At 39.5% G+C, this 22,432-nt stretch overlaps 1 protein-coding gene and 1 long non-coding RNA gene across 2 annotated transcripts; both read left to right on the top strand.

Moving 5' to 3' along the window:
* The first annotated feature begins 107 nt into the window (after positions 1-107).
* Positions 108-10,375, top strand: LOC145958293 (uncharacterized). Its single transcript, XR_014434042.1, has 10 exons — positions 108-696; positions 861-930; positions 2,238-2,317; positions 6,366-6,818; positions 6,913-8,451; positions 8,539-8,788; positions 8,884-9,096; positions 9,179-9,346; positions 9,431-9,767; positions 10,035-10,375. It is a non-coding gene; the product is annotated as an uncharacterized LOC145958293 (long non-coding RNA).
* Positions 10,376-14,084: 3,709 nt separating this feature from the next.
* LOC145957950 (uncharacterized) lies at positions 14,085-15,906 on the top strand. Its single transcript, XM_083074387.1, has 3 exons — positions 14,085-14,402; positions 14,538-15,041; positions 15,274-15,906. The coding sequence occupies exons 1-3, from the start codon at positions 14,085-14,087 to the stop codon at positions 15,904-15,906; spliced, it is 1,455 nt and encodes a 484-aa protein (XP_082930513.1).
* The last annotated feature ends 6,526 nt before the right edge of the window (positions 15,907-22,432 follow it).

Below are 22,432 nucleotides of genomic sequence, written 5' to 3'. Positions count from 1 at the left end.
GCCTAGAAACTTCACAATAATCGCATCACTATAAAAAAAAATGTTATTTAATGGAAGTTATTTTACGGAAGTTTTGAAAACCCCCTCAAATTAACATGACTTGTAACGTGTTTGAGGAATCTTAAAATTACGAGAACAATAGTAATTTTTTTAATTATTTTTTGAGGACGTTTATGCCCTCCCCAAATTCAAATACATTTTTTCCTGAAAAATTTTCACCACTTCATTCTTTTACCTTCCTTATGATTTTTTTTCATCTATCCCTCCTGCAATTTTCTATTATCAATTTTATTTTATTATCTCTTCACAAAACTACCTAATAATTTTCTCGTGACATTGTTTAACTGTAACAATTTACTCTCCACCCTCTCTTCTTTCCTTCCTCCACAGTGTTGTTCCTGCCACACCATCACGCCATTGTTTTAGGAAGAAGCAATCTAGGGTAGCATCGAAGAAGCATTAACCCTTTAGAGGTCTCACTCCCTCCTTTTCATCCTCTTCGTTTTCCTCTTACTTGCTTGGGTCCCCATCCACGTGCACCGCTCCTCCCACCTTCTCCCCCTTTCTTCCCCAAACGAAAACGTTAAGGCCAATCTCCATAGGTTCACCTCCTCTAATCCTTTTCGCATTGCCAAAGACAATCGTGGCTGGTTGCTTAACCCTCCCTTGCTCTCGCCCTCGCTTATGGTGTTTCAAGTACGAAATGAACCATTTCCTCTTCCTTATAATTCAATGTTGTGACTCTGTTAATTGAAATTATTTGTGGTTCTCTACAAGTGGAGCTGTCACCTATGCTTCACTCTGTTAATTCTTATTTTTTCAATAACATTTTTCCCATTTTATGTTAACAACTCAATTAGGTCTCTGAAAATATGGCGTGAAACAGATGTCTTGATATGTGTTCAAGGAACATGTTTTCGTCTGCACAAGGTTTGTTGATTCACCATTGTGATATGCTATTTTAGTTGCTCTTGAACTAGTAGTATTGGGTTCATTTAATCCTTTAATTTATTTTGTCTTTTAGTTTCCTTTTAATTATAGTGTTTTTGTTTTGGATGTAAACAATTCCTACGCTGAATTTATCGTATCGCTGATCGAGAGAATTCAATTCTTAATCAGACACAATTAATCATAAGAAGGAAATTCGCAAGTGATGTAATTTAGCAAAATGTTTGGCTGAATTTGTATCTTGCACATTTGGGATCTATATTATTAAGATTGGACAAAATTAAGCACTGTACTGCAAGTAGGATTATAGTTTCACCTCAAAATGTTGTTAACATCCGTGCATTAAAGGTCCATTTAACATACACATGCATTAGTATCGTAGGATTGAACAGTTCTCACTTCCCAATTAGATAAAAGGACTAATATAACATAATTTATCATTTTTTATGCCCAAAATGTAAAGGGAACCCAATAAATTAGTCATTTTATTTTTTTTCTAAACTACACAAGTAGATACATTTCCTTTTTTAAATCCCACCCAATTGATATTATCAATTGAACAACTAATCATTGTTAGGAATATATATTCTCAACATGGCTTCGGTTAAAAATACTGTCACTTGATGCTTAAGTAAAATCAAATCAAATACTTAAAAAGAAGTTAAAGATCACTTTCTGAATATCCTATTTAGAATTGCTTTTTTAAAAGTAAAGCTTTTAAACCCAAACACGCGGTACTGAGGACATTAATTCCTTTAACTTAATCATCAATTAATTACTTTAAAATTTCCTAGTCAAGCAAAAATGATATCACTTGTAGGGAGAATATGCTTGCTGCATGTGAAAGTATAGGCAATTAGCATTTGGACCCCACTTTTTCAAAGGCACATTGTAAGTGAATTAGAAAAGCATTTCAAGTATAATTTGCATGTTGCATTTAGACAATATCCAATGGGAATATTAATTATGAATTTCCTTATTGATTATGATATATTATAATAAATTATGATATCAACCTATTGAACTACTTTAGTTCATTTTTATTTAGATATTTAACTATTTAGGTTTATGCATTCTAGTTAAATTATTAAGTTATAATGGAATGAAATGGCCTAGACTACAAAGCAAATAAAAGATATTTTTATGAGTGAATCCACTTTGTACTGATACAATCTATTTTATTAAGTTATGAGTTAACGAAATATTTCCTTTTCGCTTTAATTAACTACTTTTCTTATAATAATATTTTATTTAAAATATTCTAATATTTTATTTGGATTGTCGAATAGGAATTTAAGATAATTTCAAGAATTGGATTTCAAGGTTACACAACCACGTAAAAGTATAAAGATTCTTAAATTACTTTTAAGTAAGTCAAATCTCATCTCTTCTTTTACTTTAATCTTGGTTTGATTTTTTCTTTTAAGTTTGTGATATTCTTCTTCCTTCAATGCTTTATCATGCTTATTTATTTTATTTCATGTGTTTTAACTAGTCTCGTATCAAATTTAGCCTATTTATTAATATATATTTGTTATGATTTGAGAGAATTTAATTTTAGATAAACTAAAAAGTTAGGAATATACTTCGTGAATTTAATGTTATGGATTTAGAATGATTATTTGACAATGTATACATAATTTAACTTCTTCATTTTTCATAATAGCATGTTTGTGTAAAAATCTTGTTATTTGACCACGATTTTTCTTATTTATTTCATATTGTGTATCAAATTCATATTGACTAATGGATAAATCTTGGATTTTTAAACCATGAAATACAATTGAATACTCAATTGGTTTTAGTAAATTCTTAGACTTTGCATTTGAGAACGAAGTTGTTAGGGAAAATATACAGTGTCCATGTCCAAAGTGTGGGTTTATAAAATGGCAAACTAGACATGCGGTACAAGATCATTTGCTTTGTAGACCATTTTCTAAAAATTGTTATGGAATCTTCATGGTGAGAAAAAAATATTAGAGCCTTTTACAGATGAAGATGGTCCACAAGAGTCATTGCACTTTGCAAATCCAATGGAAACCATGGTTAATGATGCATTTGGGCACTACGAGGAAGAAACCGCTAATGCAATGACATGACAAGCATCAAGTGCAAATAAACGATTACATGAACATCATATACAAGATCATAATAGCTTTAGTGAGTTTCTCAATGATGCAAACTAGACATTGTATGAAGGGAGCAAGTACACAAAGTTAGAATTTATAATAAAATTGTATCACATCAAAGTTTTGTGTGGATCAAGTGACAAGGCAATGACTATGATACTAGATTTGTTGAGATATGCATTTCATGAAGCAAAATTACCTCCTTCATTTTATGAGGCAAAGAAAATCATGACCAAACTTGGTCTTAACTACACCAAGATAAATGCATGTCCAAATGATTGAGTTATATTTGGAAGATGATGATAAAGACTTGCAAACATGCAAGCATTGTGGTACATCGAGATAGAACCCAAAGAAGAAAATAAAACAAGCTATAAAGGTTTTGCGTCACTTTCCATTGAAACCAAGGTTGCAAAGATTGTTTGTGTTGTAAGATATTTGAGCATATGAGATGACATGTTTTGGAGGACAACAAAGATGGATTGCTAAGACATCCAAGGGATGACGAGGCATGGAAGACATTTGATTTGACACACCCTGAGTTTGCTTTAGATCCTCGAAATGTTCGCTTAGGCCTTGCTAGTGATGGTTTCAATCCTTTTGTAACCATGAGTTCTGCATATAGCATTTGGCCAGTGTTCTTGATTCCATATAGTCTTTCTCCTTGGATGTGTATGAAACACACTTCTTTCATCTTATCAATAATTGTTCCAAGCAAACAAATGCCTAAAAATAATATAGATGTTTACTTACAACTCTTGGTGAAAGAGTTAATTGAGTTATGGGATAATGGTGTGGAAATGTTTGATTCATCATTAAATGAAACTTTTAAAATGCAAGCAACTCTTATATGGACAATTAGTTATTTTCCCAGGTTAGGCATTCTATGTGGTTGGAATACACATACAGGTTTGGCTTGCCTAGCTTGCAACTTTAACACAAAACCTTATTGACTTCCTCGTAGTAAAAAATGGTGTTTTATGGGTCATCATCAATTTTTGAGTAGAAATTGTCGTAACCTGAAAAATTCCGATCTCACGACCAATGGTTTAGACTACCTTTTTGAAAAATCTCATCAATTAGGGAATGCCTAGAGACTAGACTAATCCTTAATTAATGGTTTTAAAAATGAGTTCATGGAGTCGCCACCAATGTTTTACTCAAAACATTGGAAAAAGAAAAGTTTTTCAAAAAAATCCAATGATGGCCTTAGCAACTAAAATTGGGTTTGGGAGTCGGTTACGTGTAGGAAAGGTATTAGCACCCCTACAGCACCCTAAATCGATACTCCTATGATGAAATTAACATAATAATAAATAGCATTTTAAATATTTTATCCCCTTTTATTATTTAATATTATTTACATGATAAAAAAATACCTATTATCTACATGATTATTTATTGTATATAAGAATTATAAATAAAATAAATAAAAAGAAATAAAATAATAAATAGAATAAATAAAAGAGAAGAATTTAGAACCTTTGAAGCAAGCTTTTATAAAGAAATCTTCTCAAATGCGTGCGGGGCGTGTTTTAGCAACCCTTCGCTCTACAAAAACCTTATTATCACTCTACGGTTTACATAAAGAGGGGGGAAGCTATGCAACGCTTTTCCTTTTCTGAATCCCTTGGACAGAGGGTTTTTTATATAGCCAACTAGGAGAAAAAAGCATAAGAGAGTTATCCGATATGTGACTAAATTTTATAAAAATACCATCTTTTCCTAGGCACCATGCATGACCTCTAGAGAACTCGTTAATAGTCGGATCATTCTGGATTTTTTATGGTATCCTCAAAATATATTGATCTTCAGTTTCAACGGTTGAATCATTGAAATTAGGTCTGTAGTGAGAGATACAATCATAATAAAAAATGTTGTCTGCTATAGGATTCATATTTTCTAGCTGCAATGTGATACCTCTAGAGAAATAATTAACCGTTGGATAAGGCTATAAATTTGATGATATATTCTTAAGACATTGATATTTAACTTCAACGGTTGGATCATGGAAAATAGGTCTTTAGAGGGACATATTATCAAAACAAAAACGCTGCCTGACGCAAAATTTTTTGGAAAGCGGAACGGGTCGTTCTGGTTTCAGAATGGGCCGTTCCAACATTGGGAACGGCCCGTTCCAATTTGGGAATGGTTTTTCCGCACTCCATATCAGTTGTCTTGAGTTTTTTGGTCCTTTAGGAGCCATCTTGGCTCATTTTGGTGCTCTATTGAGCCCTTAGAGACCATACGTACTACTTTTTTCCAGCTACAATGCGAGGCTTCTAGAGAACTCGTTAACCGTTGGATTATGTTGGAATTTGATAATATCTTCTCAATACATTGGTATTTAAACTCAACAGTTGGATCGTCAAAATTAGTTCTATAACAAGATATGTTATCATAACAAAGCTGCTACCCAACGCTTTGGTCCCCTCGAGGGTTGTTTGTCTCGCTCTAATAGACATTTATCCTTGGTTTGGGTACCCCGGACGAAATTGGGTGTGTACAGAAATTATAGATTTAGATTGAATCGTGTTTGATGGAAGCATAGAGGAATGAAATCCACCATTAAAATTATCAAGGGTTGACATTTTAAGGTAAGTGGAAAGTCTTAATGTTACATTTAGGAGAGGAGCAATGCAAAATGGTAGAGGAAAAAGATCTAGACAAGCAACTAAGCAATGGAATAAAAGGAGTATATTCTTTGAACTTTCATATCGGAAGTCCAACTTGTTATGCCATAATCTAGATTTTATGCATATAGAAAAAAATATGTGTGACAATATCATTTATACTTTGCTCCACGAGAAGTCAAATCAAAAGACAATCTTAATGCCCGGAAAGATCTAAAAGATATGGGCATAAAACCTGACCTTTGGCAAGATGATAAGGGATCATATCACCTAGCTTTATATTCATTAACAGGTGAAGCCAAAAATTTGTTTCTTGCAAATATGAAAAATGTTACAATACTAGATGGGTACTCAAGTAATATCTCAAGATGTGTTGATAAGGTGCAAAAGAAGATCTTTGGGTTAAAAAGTCATGTCTGCCATATTATTATGGAGTAATTGTTTCCATTAGCAACTCGTAATTTATTGCCAAACCACGTGACTACAATCTTGGTGGAATTTTGCTCATTTTTTTATAGTTCTTTGCAGTAAATGCTTGAAATTTCAGACCTTGATAAGCTCTAATATCAGATTGTTGTTACACTTTGCCACCTAGAAATGTTATTCCCTCCATCATTCTTCAAAGTTATGATTCATTTAACTTTCCATCTAATAGATGAAGCAAAGCTAGGAGGACCTGTGCATTACTGATATATGTATCTTGTGGAAAGGTAAACAAATAACTACTTTTTGAGGTATTTTTTTCAAATAAATTATACTTCTTTAGACTAATTATATTATCCATCCTTTTTTTAATAGGGAATTAGGTCATTTAAAGTCCTTTGTAAAAAATAAAGCACAACTAGAAGGTTCCATAGCTGAGGGTTACTTAGCTGAAGAGTCTCTTACTTTTTGTTCACGATACATAGAAGATATAAAGACAAGGTTCAATAGGCCTAGACGTGTTTGTGATGACCCAAATGAGAATGAGACACATGAAATGTCCTCTATCTTTCCTCGAATGGGTAAACTAGCAGGAGTTTCCTCAATGTTCACTTTAACCCAAATGGAAAAACTACAAGCTCATCGATGTGTTTTTAAATTGTGCAATTGTCACACCTTTTATGCAGTAAGTAAATGAGGTTAACATTAAATTAATTTTCATTATATTATTTGTAATATCTAGCCATGCACATTAATTATAAGAACATTATTTTATGTAGTGAATTTAGACAATTCATAAAGAGGAGTTCAAGGGGAAGAAGACCTTCAAATACAGATATAGAAAAAAGTCAATAGGGGGTTTGTTGATTGGTTTCAAAAGAGGGTGAGTAGTAAATAAGTAGTTTTGTTTCTACTTTTCATATTTACTATCAAATCGAAAACATGACTACTTCCTTTTCTTTCTAGATTATGAATCCAGAGTCAATAAACACAATATCTACTGATATAAAGTTTCTAGCACGAGGTTCATTAGACAATGAAAGAAGATTTATTGGTTATAATATCAACGGGTTCAAATTTTGAACTTCAGCTCAAGAAGAAGGGTTAAAAACACAAAATAGAGGATTTTTCTTAACCTCTAACACATCTTGTGTTGCAAGTAGTGTTGATAGGAACTTAAGGCAAACAAACGTACCATATTATGGGAAATTGGAAGACATCATAACCAATAAATCTTAAAGGTATTAACTATTATGGTCGGTTCAAGGTTATTCTTTTAAAATGTAAATGGGTTGATATTACTCATGATAGAGGATATAAGAAGGATTCTTAGACTTTCAATTATGTTAATTTTAATATATTGATTCATGTTGGTGATCATGAAGAACATGAACCCTACATTGAAGCATTTCAAGCACAAATGGTGTATTATGTAGATGATGTGGTTAATGAAGGATGAAGTGTTGTCGTACATCTAAAGCCAAGAGATTTACATGAAATGGGAGAAGATATAGAAGATGAAGTATATGAGAATGAGTCATACCAACAACAAGAGCTTGACCAATTTTTTGGCCTTAATGATGAATTTATGCAATTGGCTACAAACCACTTAAATGATGATATAGTTGAGACAAATATTGTCACAAACTTAGCAACACAAATTTGAATTAAAAACAGTTAATATGGTTCTTTATTTAATGATAATCGTTTAAATGTTTTATAATTGAAAATGTTGTTTCATTATTATAACATGTTTAAGTTACATTTACAAATTTGTTATATATCTTGCCTCTTATATTTTTTTTATCATATAAAATGCATCCATGCCAAAGGTTAAACATTTTCAGAATCCATTAAAGTCAACACCTCAACCACAATAGGATGCTAATCTTCCAACACAAGCTCAAGCACATTCTTCACCAACAATGAATTTTAGAGAACTTTCACCATCTATTGAAGTCCCATCAAATGTTTTACCACCAATAGATTCCTCACCAGCAATTATGTCTCAGAAGAAGAAACCCCACAAGAAAAGATCCCAAAGGAAGCTCCAACATCTAGACGTACTGATCGTGTGTCCTCACAATAGGATGTTAATCTTCCAACACAAGCTCAAGCACATTCTTCACCAGCAATGAATCTTAGAGAACTTTCACCATCTATTGAAGTCCCATCAAATGTTTCACCACCAATAGATTCCTCACCAGCAAATTATGTCTCAGAAGAAGAAACCCCACAAGAAAAGATCCCAAAGGAAGCTCCAACATCTAGACGTACTAATCGTGTGTCCTCACAACATTGGAATGTTGATGTGATAGGTATATATATTACATATATTTGTAATTGATTGATATTTTGATTTTAATTATTTTCTTGTGATTAAGTTAATTGATTTTTTGTTAAAGACCTAGAAGGAGTTATAAAGAAGATTAAGATAAAGGTTAGGGAAGTTAATAACTTACCTAGTGGGGAACGCATCGTTGTGGAGTTTGATGACCAAGGCCAAGCAAATGGGCAGGCACAAGGCCTCCTTGTTGGATTTTGTGGAATCTTAGCAACTGATTGTAACTTGTTTCCAATCAATTTCAAAAGGTGGTTAGGAAAACAAGCATGCCAAAATGTTACTTTGACGATTGTTATTCAACAATCTTAAAGGTATGAACTATTATGCATATATAACTTTTTATATATTGCTACTTATTTTATCGGTACATGTAAATGACATAAAAACTGACTATTTTATTTTTAAGCTAAAATATTATTTTAGGACCACTGAAGCTACTACAATATGATATTGCAAGCTTAGTATCGGAAAGAAGTGGGCTGTCTTTAGGCAAAGTTTATGGAATGAGTTCAATGATCTTACCAAGACTAGAGATGAAATTATAAGTAATGTGCCAGTAGGTATAGATAAGGATCAATAGGCTCATTTCATTAATTATCGAATGAAACCATCGACATTGGTAAGAGTTTGATACTTTTCTTGGTGTTTTGTTAATACCACTAAATATTTGATCTTTACCATGAGATTAACATTGTTCACAGGAGCTTTGTAGAAGGAATAAAGAAATTCGAAGTAAGAAAAAAATTCCACATATAAGTGGTTCTAAGTCCAATTCAAGAAGAAGGTATGAGATGGCAATCACACTGTTTATTGAAACTCGTAGGAGAAAGAATGGATCTTAAGTAAATGATGCAGCAAAGGCAATAGGGGTAAGTATAACCTTTGTTTGTAGTTTTCACAAATTCCACTTTTCAATATTCTTAACTTTGTTATTGATTTGCATGCTTATTAAGGAACAAATTGTCTGACCCAAAGCACTACGATGAATATGAAATTTCCCCTAATGATGATGTTGATAGAGTGTTTGGGCCAGAACACTCTGGGAGAGTGAGATGCATGGGTATAGGGGCAACTCCTACTAATACATTTTGTAATACGAGACTTTGAATTAGTGATTTGAGCCTTTCTTCATCCAATGTTGCTTCATCATCATCATGTTCTAACTAGTGCAAAGAGAAGTACACTCTTTTGGAATCCCAACTACATGGAACCTTGAATGCACTTAAGGCCTATATGATAATGAAGGAAGGAAAAATTCCTGATGAATTGGCTAGCTTCTTTCTTTCACAGGTAAAGTATTATGACTTATTATTTGGTGATTGAATGTAATGTTGGATGTGACTACATAGGCTTAGGTTGCTTGTTTTTGCTTTCTCTTATTTATTGCTTCAACACCATATAGAGGTGACAATTTTATACAATTTTATTTCTTAAGATATTTATTAGTCTGATCTTTGAGATTGCACTTGAATTACGGAATTATATATTAGGACCAAATTGCATTTCTTTATCTCTAAATTGTACTGATACTAACTTATTTTTCTTATTTCAACCTAGTGATGTTGGAAGTGAACCTAAATCGTCGTTACATGCTAGAGGATCATCTGGTGGTAGCAACTTGAATAGCCAGTCTAATATTTAGACCTAGTTTCTTATATTATGAACTGCTTTAGGTTATCATGGTTTCTGAATTTATAATAGTGTTGTAAAAACTTAGTTTCTTTTGGTTATATATTGTGGTGCTCTACTTGATACTTGTTCGATTATTGCTATTTTTTTTGGGTTGTTATTGTCTTTTTTATTTGGCATCATGTTGTCTATATGGGTTCTTTGTATCAGTAGCTTGTACTCCCATTAATTCATTTTTTTCTTATAAAAAAGTTAATATTATCCAATGAGATTTGGATTATGTTATAGGTACCTCCTTATTTTTTTGCATACAAGTTAAATGTAATTTAGATTAAAAAAATAAAATATGTTGTGAAATTTAAAAAATATATCATTCAAATTGAGGAGGTTTTAAAACGCCGCAAAAATTTGTTTAAACCCCCTTAATCAGAAAATTTTGGATGTTATATAAACCCGGCAATCAACAAAAAAAAAACTCTACAAATAGAGAAGGTAAAAAAACCCCTCTAAACAAAACGTCGCAGAATGAAAAAGGTAGAGGAAGTTGATAAAAATCGATGTATAATGCTTGTGACGAACGTAACTGTGGTATTTTTATAAAATGTCATTACTTATTTTGAGTGGGGTGAAAACTGCCACAATATGAAAAAAAACCCATAAAATGACGAATTTCTTGTAGTGCATTGTGCAATGGGGTCCGTAACTCTTCTACTACAAAGTCCTCGATGATACAACAAGGTTTCAACCTTTTCTCATCCTTAAACTTAATACAGAAAATTTTCTTTCCAATGAGATCAAATTTCTTTGAATTCGTACCTCTACTATTAGGAGGACTTAGGGAGGAGGGGAAGAGATACTGGTGAACACCAGGTAGTCGAGAGAAAACTACTTTTCACATGTGGCTTGAACAATTTAAAATAATGGGACGAAATTGAATCCTATAATTAAATAAAGGGACAAAAATTTAATTTAGCCCACAAATAACTATTTCATTACCAATAATAATTAATTCATCGAGATTTGAGACTAATAAAATAATTAGGTTAATTAATTTTAAAAAATAATGTTATAAATTTAAATTTTATTTTAAAATACAGTTTGAATTAAATGATTTTCAGTAGTGAATTGAGTTTGGTGATGTTCTAGCACAACTAGAAGTTTCATTTTAAGTGTTGAATATGTAATTGTTAGAGAAAGAGAGAGAGAGATTTATGCTGCTTATTATGAATTTATTCCGTTCAAATAAGATTGCTTTAAATGGATGATTTTATGGTATAGACAAAAAATGATTTTAAGTAGTGTTTACAATTAGAGATACCATTTTTAAAATATATTTTTCATTAATAAGTGTATCTTTTATCACTAATAGATTAATTAATTCATCAACTTAAAAGATAAATAAATGTATCACTATTAGATTTTATAATAAATTAAAAGTATAAGAGAAAATTAGTAATTAGTAATTAATAATCTCAAAGTAGGTCAATATTTTCTATAATTAAGATAAAAAAATTCATTCATTTCTTATATAAAGAACATAAGGAAATATTATGTCAATATTTAGTAGGTGTTTGATCTTAATTTATCAAAAACATTTTGTACTAGTAAAAACCCCCCTCGGTCGGACACTAGGTCGAAAGAAGCACCTAAACCAATGAAATCCATACTTACTCTACCCTTCGGCTTGGGACTTGGCCGAATACCCCTTCTCGGCCTTAGAGATAGCCGAATACCTTTCCCATAATGAAAGGAGAAGGAAGTGGACAAAAAAGCATCAAGGAGAAATGTCCAAAAACCGCTCGGCTTCAAGCTTGGCTGAACACCCTCTCAGCCTCAAGCTTGGCCGAACACCCTCTCGGCCTCAAGCTTGGCCAAATACCCATTCGGCTTTGAACACGGCTGAGATCCTCTTCAATCTTGAGCATAGTCGAGCCCCTGCTTCGGTCTTAAGCTTGACCGAACACCTCCTCAGCCATATGAACAACCGAACACCTCTTCGGCTAAAAGTTTGGCCGAAGACCCAAAGTGTATCAATCCACGGGGAAAATGTGATAGATTAGGATATCCATTACACAATGATTATCACGTCTAATTAAAAGAGATTAAGGTTAACCAAAGTATTACCCATCTCCCAAGACAGAAGGCCCATCAGGCCCAAATACGTCACTATAAATATATAGGTGATGGGACATAAATGAGGTATGATTTATTCAATATACAAGCCTTTATTGCTCTATACCAAACACTTACTTGATCGTCGGAGTGCCTTTGCAGGTACCCTCCCCACCCTTCGGAGATAGTATTCGGTCGGCACCGAAAACTTAGAAGACCACGAAGAAGGAGCAACAAGAAGAGTGTTTCTAAGCAGGAACATTTTGGCGCCCACCGTGGGGCCAAAACCAAAACGGTTCTCGACCCTGGAGTAAGATGGTTGCAACTAGGAGTCAGCAAGAAAACGCGGTAGTTCACAATCTTGGGATGCCCCGAGATCCAAGACAGCAAGCGAATCAGAACGAAGAAGAAATGGAAGAGTCATATGTAGACCGGTCCCAACCCCCAACCCATCATCGACCATCGAACAATTGAAGGTCGAAATGATGGAACTGAAGAGACTGCGAGAAAAGGACGCCCACGAGCTGTCGGTCTTGAGAAAAGAGAACGCGGAGCTCAGAAGTAACAATCGATCCTGGCACCCATCACATGGTACCCCTAACACTCTATCAGCCCGAGATCAGGGGGAATCATCGGGATGGTACAAAGAGACGAGGGCTCCTCGCCCACCTGGCGGAGTGACAACAACAACACTAGATCAACAACGACAACAAGGGAGAACACCCTTTACTCTGGACATCGCCGGAGCCAGATTGCCTGACAATTGGAAGAACTTGGCTTTAGAGAAGTACGATGGAACCATTGATCTGGAGGAACACCTAGATGCTTTTGTCACACAAGTCGGTCTGTAGACCGAAGAGGATGCTGTCATGTGTAAAGTATTCCCCACATCATTAAAGGGACCAGCGTTAAATTGGTTCGCAAGACTCCCGTCGGGAATAGTAGATTCCTTTACCACCTTGTCCTCTCGGTTTGTGATTCAATTTGCCACGAGCCGTCCCCATTAGCTCACATCCTTAGCCCTAGTTAACATTCACCAAGAGAAGAAGGAACCTTTGAGAACCTTCATGGAAAGGTTCGGTAAGACGACGCTCTCAATCCGAGATCTGGACCCGGTAGTGGCAATGCATCATCTTACAACAACGCTACGGCCCGGACCCTTCGTGAATAACTTATGTAAGAAGCCACCCGGGACTTGGATGACCTAAGACAGAGGGCCACAAAATACATGCAGATGGAGGAATTGGCCGAGTTCCAGAATCAAAACCGACCCGACCTTTTCCTTGGAAAGAAAGAAGGCGATAAAGAACACCCCAGGTCTCGCCCTCGAGACATACCTGACCGCGAGAAGAACAACAGAGGACCAAGATACACACAGTACACGCCGCTTAACACCAGCAGGGCCAAAGTTTTAGAGCAGGCATTAGCCACCGAATTTCTAGCTGTACCCCGACGATCCATGACTCCGCCTCACGCGAATAGAACAAAAACATGCCAATTCCATAGAAATCGAGGACACATTACTGAGGAGTGCACTGCCCTTAAGGATCGCATTGAAGACCTCGTCAAAGCCGGGCACCTTCAAAACTTCGTTCGGCCCGCAGACGGAAGAAAGCATGACTATCACTCGGCTAGGAGGGAATACAAAAGGGAGAGCCGAGACAGGGCACCTCCGAGGTACCAATCCCGTGAACGCAGCAGGTCTTAGGAGAGGAACGATCAGCAACGAGACCGGAATCAACCTAGACGGGTAATAAACACTATAGCTGGAGGATTCGCAGGAGCGGAGGCACATCTTCGGCCCGAACGAGACACCTAAGAGAAATTAGATTGGTTAACACAGTAACTCGAGCGGGATCGATCCACATGCCACCAATTACCTTCACCGACAATGACTTCCAGGGGGTCGATCCAGTGCAAGATGACCCCATGGTCATCAGCGTAGAAATCAAAAATTGTATTGTGAAGAAGACGTTGGTGGACCAGGGAAGTTCAGCCGATATTTTGTATTGGAAAACTTTCGAGCAGCTAGGTATACCCGAGCGCGAGCTGGCACCTTACAACGAGCCCTTGGTTGGATTTTCCGGCGAAAGAGTGGACACCCGGCGAAAGATAGACCTATACACCTACTTCGGGAACGAACAACACAGGCGAAGGATTAAAGTACGATATGTAGTGGTACAGGCAAATACCTCGTACAACATCCTATTAGGCCGACCATCACTGAACAAACTCTGAGCTATCGTCTCCACCCCCCACCTAGCTATGAAGTTCCCCTTATAAGAGGGAACGATCATCACTTTGCATGCCAACCAAAAGATTGCCCGAGAATGCTACTTCGCCAGCCTAAAGGTACAGCCAATTCCAAAGCCAAGGCGAGATGTCAATGTCATAGGCGATGTCTGCCAACAAACGACGGTTTTAGACCTAGAACTTGACCCAAGAATGGAAGACGAACACCGGGTCGAACCAGTTGAGACAACAATCTCGTTTCAACTTGGGAGAAATGAAGAACATGTCACTTATTTGAGTTCCCAATTGTCGGAAGCTGGAGCAAGAGAAATTAAGCAAGTCCTACGGAAGTACTCGGACCTATTCGCCTGGACTATGGCTAATATGCTGGGCATCGACCCAAGCTTCCACTGCCACCGGATCTCAGTATGCCGAGATGCCAAGCCCATCGCTCAAAAGAAAAGAAAGATGGGAGGAGAAAGGGCTCAGGCAGTAAGAGAAGAAACAACTAAGCTACTTCAAGTGGGGTTTATCAGGGAAGTCAAGTACTCTACTTGGTTGTCCAACGTGGTGATGGTCAAGAAGCAAACGGTAAATGGCGGATGTGCACCGACTACACCGATTTGAATAAGGCATGTCCGAAAGATGCTTACCCCCTAACCCACATTGATGCTTTAGTTGACGGAGCGGCTGGCCATCAGAGATTGAGTTTCCTTAACGCATACTCAGGGTATAATCAGATACCCATGTACCCGCCAGACGAGGGAAAGACGGCATTCATCACTGATTCAGGTAACTTTTGTTACAAAGTGATGCCATTCAGTTTAAGAAACGCCGGGCAACATACCAACGACTCATGGATAAGATTTTCCGCCGGCAAATAGGAACATGCTTGGAAGTATATGTGGATGATATGGTCATCAAGTCCACTTTAGCAAATGACCACTTAAAAGACCTTGGTACAATTTTCGATGAGGTAAGGCGGCATCACATGCGGTTGAATCTGGCAAAATGCACCTTCGGAGTCGCTGGTGGAAAGTTCTTGGGCTTTATGTTGTCAATAAGAGGTATAGAAGCCAACCCTGACAAGTGCCAGGCCATTGTCAATATGAGGAGCCCCCATAACGTAAAGGAAGTACAACGACTAGCCGGGCGCATCGCTTCCTTGGCTCGTTTCCTACCCTGCATGGCGGACAAATCAAGGCCCATAATGTCTTTGTTGAAAAAGGCAACCAAGTTTCAATGGATCGAAGAATGTGAATCAGCATTCCAAGACTTCAAAACGATGCTCACGGCTCCGCCGTTGCTGGCCAAATCGGACCCCCAGCTAGACATGATCATGTACATCTCGGTGTCGGATAAAGCCATCAGCACAGTGTTGGTGCAAGAGAAAACGGATCAATTGTCGGTATACTTCGTTAGCCGGGTCTTGCAGGAAGCTGAAACCAGATATTAGCATCTCAAAAAAATAGTCCTAGCTCTCGTGCATACAGCCAGACGCCTACGACACTATTTCCAGAGCCACAGGGTCCTCGTCAGAATAGATAGCCCGATTCTTAAAGTCTTGCGGAAGCCCGAACTGGCTGGTCGAATGGTCGCTTGGTCCATAGAGCTATCGCAATTCGATATTCGATTGGAACCAAGAGGACCCATCAAGGCACAGAGCATGGCCGACTTCATAAACGAATTCACCCCGGAGATACTCCCCGAGTCGAACGTATGGACACTACACGTAGACGGGTCGTCAAATCAACAAGGTAGCGGAGCCGACATTATACTTGAAGGTCCTGGCAAAGTGGTGGTCGAACAATCATTATGATTCGGCTTTAAGGCTTCCAACAACCAAGCCAAGTACGAGGCTCTTCTCGCCGGTCTACGGTTGGCAAACGACCTAGGCATCAATATGATCAAGTGTTGGAGTGACTCACAAGTGGTAACGGGACAAGTCAATGGCACCTTCCAAATCAAGGAGCCAACACTGCTTTTGTGCTTTCATGCCTTTCAGAAGCTGAAGAACAAGTTCGACGATGTTTGCGTTGAGCACACACCACGGGAACTTAACGTAAGAGCCGATCAATTGGCTAAGTTGGCCAGTAGCAAAAAGACTAGCCATTTGCACAGCATGATACAACAAGAACTTCAAGAGCCAAGCATCATGCAAGACGAATGTTTGCACATACAGCAAGGGACAACCAGTTGGATGACCGGCATAGTTGAACACCTCTTAACTGGAACGTTACCCGCCGACCCCCTGGAAGCCAAGAAAATGAGAACCATGGCAGCCCGATACACCTTAGTTGCCAGAGAGCTATATAAGCGGGGCATCTCGTCACCCCTACTGAAGTGCTTAACACCTGAACAAGCACACTACGTCCTACGAGAAATCCACGAAGGTATATATGGAACTCACTCGGGAAGCTGAACCCTCGTAGCCAAGGTTGTTCGGGCTGGTTATTATTGGCCTACCCTTACAGCCGATTGTGCTAAGTTCGTGCAGCAGTGCAAATCGTGCCAGCAATATGGCCCTTTGACACACCAACCCTCGGAAGAGCTGCACTCCATCACGACCCCATGGCCATTTTCCATTTGGGGCATGGATATTTTAGGGCCCTTCCCACCAGCAAAGGGGCAAGTGAAGTTCCTCATTGTAGCAGTGGATCATTTCACTAAATGGATTGAAGCAGAGGCAGTGGCCACCATAACAACCAACAACGTTCAGAAGTTCTTCTGGAAAAATGTTATCACCTGCTTCGGGATTCCATACGCACTAATCACCGACAATGGCTTACAGTTCACCGATCGTCGCTTCAATGGCTTTTTGTCTAGGTTAGGAATTAAACATAAAATGACTTCAGTGGAAAATCCCCAATCCAATAGACAGGCAGAAGCAGCAAACAAGGTTATCCTTAAACAATTAAGACGGCGACTCGGACAAGCCAAGGGTTCGTGGCCTGATCATCTACCTGAGATTCTATGGGCTTACCGCTGCACTCCACAAAGCTCGACCAGGGAAACCCCTTTTCGGCTAACTTATGGCACAGATGCCATGATTCCAGTAGAAGTAGGAGAACCTTCACTTTGACGGCTACAATTTAATGAAAACACCAACGGAGAAGCTCTCAACGTGGAACTGGATCTGATCGATGAGGCACGCGAACTCGCTCTCATCAACATGGAAGCTTGCCGAACCAGGTTAGCCAGAAAACTCAGGACAAAGGTCAAACCACGGGAATTTCAAGCTGGAGACCTAGTTTGGCGAGTCACGGGAGAAGCAAGGAAAGACAAAGCTCAAAGGAAGTTGGCACCTAACTGGGACGGCCCCTATCGCGTAATGCATAACTTGCAAAACGGGGCCTATAAGCTAAAAGAACTCACTGGAAATGCCATCCCCCGAACATGGAATGCAACACAATTGAAGCATTACTTCAGCTAGCAACCCTTATGTAAATTGTTTCGGAGCACTCTTTTCCTTTCCCAGGTTTTTTCCTCTTATTAAAATGTGAAAGAGGTTTTACTAAGGAAAGGTTTTTAACGAGGCTCCACATCAATGAAACAAACACTTTTGAAGGAATTTCTTACATTTGTGCAAGTTAATCTTAACAATTAAACCCTCCCGAGTACCTATTACTCGGCCAAGGATGAATACTTAATCCCTCCCGAGTACCCACTACTCGACCAAGGATGAATACTTAATCCCTCCCGAGTACCCACTACTCGGCCAAGGATGAATACTTAATCCCTCTCGAGTACCTATTACTCGGCCAAGGATGAATACTTAATCTTTCCCGAGTACCTATTACTCGGCCAAGGATGAATACTTAATCCCTCCCGAGTACCCACTACTCGGCCAAGGATGAATACTTAATCCCTCCCGAGTACCCACTACTCGGCCAAGGTGAAATACTTAATCCCTCCCGAGTACCCACTACTCGGCCAAGATGAAATACTTAATCCCTCCCGAGTGCCCACTACTCGGCCAAGGTGAAATACTTAATCCCTCCCGAGTACCTATTACTCGGCTAAGGTGAAATGCTTAATCCCTCCCGAGTACCTATTACTCGGCCAAGGTGAAATACTCATCCCCTCTTGAGTACCCACTACTCGGCCAAGGTAGAATGTCCAACCCCTCCCGAGTACCCACTACTTGGCCAAGGTAGAATGTCGAACCCCTCCCGTGTACCTATTACTCGACCAAGGTTGAAATATTTGTGCCTTCCCAGGTACCTACTAACCCAAAAATGAACATTTTAAAACCTCCCGAACACCCATCTCGGCCAACGTTAGTCAACAATGAAATCATCTCAAGTATTCTCGCTCGACCGAACGAAGGACTAACCTTTAACATACAATCAATTATTCATCCACTCCTCGATCGGCCAAACAGAATAATTGCTAACAAGCCAATTCCTATTGGTTAATACTGATGCAAGGCGTTTTAAGTTATTCACACAAGTTATTAGAATCAGAAAAGACCAAGCCTGAAGGAAAGAGCAAACAAGTGATAATCCGAATATGAAAGAATAACAAATTCATTAAAAGGTTCTATGGCCAAAGCGACGCTATTGGCCGAAGGGTACAATCATGACATGGCTCGGATGGCCCAAAAGAATCAAAAGTAAAGGAAACAAAAAGTGCCCTATATCTATACATCTTCATCAAAACAGATGTACAAGAAAAAAGGAAAAAGTTGAAGCCCATCAATCGGCATGGGTGGTCTGCTCGGTCTCCTCATCATCATTCACAGTAGCCCCGGGATCCTCAGGGGCGGCCGAACGAGGCAGAGCCACTTCGTCTGGCTTAGCATCATCGTCGACATCGGCAAAATCCAAGTACACTCCCCTGAAAAAATCCTTGCTCAGTTCGAAGGAGAAGTTGGGAGGAAAGGTGCCAAAGTGGGTGGCTTACCGAACCGCATGCCAAAAGCTGGCCTCATGCTCCTTGATTATTTTATTCTCGCAATCGGTCCGGAAAGCAGCCATGGTAGCCTCGGCATCGACCTTGGCCTGTTCTTCCCGAGCAGTAATCTCTTGCACCTCTCGGACTCTCATCCGTTCGATGTCCTCAGCCGCAATCGCCCGGCCCTCCATCTCCCCCAACGACTCTTTTAATCGAGCCACCTCGGCCTCCAATGCTAACTTCTCGTTGGAAGTGGCTTCATGTGCCTCAACCGACTGTTGGAAGGCTGCCTTCGTCTCCTCCAAATTCTTCTAGAGGTTATGGACGTCGGCCATGGGCTCCAAGGCGAATTTCCGGAGTATCGTTGTGGCTCGGATCTGTAATTCGCAAGCCATGGCCCATTGAGCCGAAGGAGCGGTAGAGTCAAGCATCCGATGACCCTGCTCCGAGAGCAAGTCCGAAGACATCATCCGGGCCGGCCGAACCTCTTCAAATAAGAAATCTTTGGCAACGATGGCTGAAGGGATGGCCAAGTCCGTTGAAGGCCCCTCGGCCCGACGATGCTTAGGCTGATTCGTCTCCCCACCAGTCGCGTCGGCTTTCCTCTTCCCCTTGTCCTTTTTCTTCCTGTCGTTAGGATCTGGAAGGACGACATCTCGGGGTGATGGACGGGGGGCAATGGCGGTGCCCGACACCTGATCGATCGCCACACTACGGTGGTCGTTGGCCGAGTTCCCTGCCGGAGCCCGGTTCCTCATCGCTTGACAGTACGACAAGCCAAGACCTTGCTGAGCCATCCAACCTACAAAAATTAAATAGTCACACATCAAATTAACAAGAACGATCGATCGGAAAAAATTAAAACATACCATCTAAATCAAAACGAGGCCGAGGCAACTTGGGCAACAGCACCAGAAACCGAGCCAAAATGCACCAAGGCAATTCTTTCAAGTAATTTAAGGCCAAAACCTCGGCCTCGGTCATCATTTCCTCCGAAAAATAATCATATTTCCGAGGCTGCTGAGTCCAATAAAAGGGAAACAAGGGTTTCTGCTCGGCGTCGTAGAAATAACTTCGGCCGGCAATGGGGTCCAATATTACCTTTACAAACCCCGACTTAAAGCCCTTAGAAATAACTTCGGCCGGCAATGGGGTCCATTATTACCTTTACAAACCCCGACTTAAAGCCCTTAAAAGACGAAGTAAAGGGCTTCAATAGTGGTCGGTCGGCATGCCTAATTAAGGAAAGCCACTTGACCATTTTATTTGATGGAGGAGTACAGAAAAAATGCAGAAAAAAACCTACACTCGGCTCTATATAATGATATTTACAAAGGACTTGGAACGCTTGCATGTAAGCCCACCCATTCGGATGTAACTGGGTCGGCGCAACGTTTAGCATGCGAAGTACTCCCATTTGGAAATCATCCAAAGGGAGGGACATGCCGAGCTCTCGAAAGAAACACTCGTACATGTAAAAGAAATCCCCCTAACCTTCCTGCTTCACAAGAAACACCAGGTCGGCCCCCCCAGGGCCTTCGGCTCGACACCGACGCAACATAACCAGATAAGGGTCCGAATCCTCCCACCGGGCCAAAGTACAGACACTAAGGAGCCGTTCCACGGCAAACCTCTCATAAAAACGAGAGAAGTATGCCGCCACCTCGCCATCAACCCATTCATACCCCGGCATCATGCACGGGGGAAAATTCTGCCTATAATCCCGAGGGCTCATCTCGGCATCAGGAAGGTCCGAGCCGGACGACGAACCCCCGGATAAATCGCTACTACTCGGCCCCAAACTTCTAGGAGAACCCTCAAACACCTCGGCCTCGACATCATGCGCCGAGACCCTCACACCAGACGAAGACCCTTAAGATAAAGTAACCCCCTCGGCTGCCATCAAACTACGTAACCAGACCGAAAGCTAGAACCTACCTTTTACAATAAGTACTCGGTTTACAAGCAATGAGGGTGTCGGGACAGAGTATTCACTATGAAGGAAGCACAAGATAAGATGTGACTATACCACCCTATATATAGAAAAACCCCCGACATCCCAAAAGCCCCTCATAAATGCTTTTAATTTGGAAACGAAAAGACACCACGCCAGGGCACGAAACCCTAGGGCGGCCAAGCATGCAACAGTCACAATCAGCAAGGGGCATGACTCCCGAGATATGTACCGAAACCCTAAACCCATCACAAGTTGCATCACACTCAAGCCCCTTCGTCTTTCATCCTAGGGCTTGGGGGGGCAGTGTACTAGTAAAAAACCCCCTCGGTCGGACACTAGGCCGAAAGAAGCACCAAAACCGATGAAATCCATACATACTCTACCCCTTCGGCTTGGGACTTGGCCGAATACTCCTTCTCGGCCTTAGAGATAGCCGAATACCTTTCTCACAATGAAAGGAGAAGGAAGTGGACAAAAAAGCATCAAGGAGAAACGTCCAAAAACCCCTCGGCTTCAAGCTTGGCCGAACACCCTCTCGGCCTCAAGCTTGGCCGAATACCCATTCGGCTTTGAACACGGCCGAGATCCTCTTCAATCTTGAGCATAGCCGAGCCCCTGCTTTGGTCTTAAGCTTGACCGAACACCTCCTCGCCCATACGAACAACCGAACACCTCTTCGGCTAAAAGTTTGGCCGAAGACCCAAAGTGTATCAATCCACGGGGGAAATATGATAGATTAGGATATCTATTACACAATGATTATCACGTCTAATTACGAGAGATTAAGGTTAACCAAAGTATTACCCATCTCCCAAGACAGAAGGCCCACTAGGCCCAAATACGTCACTATAAATATACAGGTGACGGGACATAAATGAGGTATGATTTATTCAATATAAAAGCCTTTATTGCTCTATACTGAACACTTACTTAATTGTCGGAGTGCTTTTGCAGGTACCCTCCCCACCCTTCGAAGATAGTATTCGGTCGGCACCGAAGACTTAGAAGACCACGAAGAAGGAGCAACAAGAAGAGTGTTTCTAAGCAGGAACATATTTTTTTATTTATTTCTAAGTTCGCCAATAACTATCGAACCAAATCAACTAAGTAGTAAGCTAACTATAGTAAC

The sequence above is a fragment of the Cajanus cajan genome, chromosome 5, assembly GCF_000230855.2.
Source record: "Cajanus cajan strain Asha chromosome 5, NIPB_CcT2T_4, whole genome shotgun sequence".
NCBI classification, from domain to species: Eukaryota; Viridiplantae; Streptophyta; class Magnoliopsida; order Fabales; family Fabaceae; genus Cajanus; species Cajanus cajan.
The sequence above is the reverse complement of the archived record's forward strand: the minus strand, read 5'-3'. Positions and strand labels throughout refer to the sequence as shown.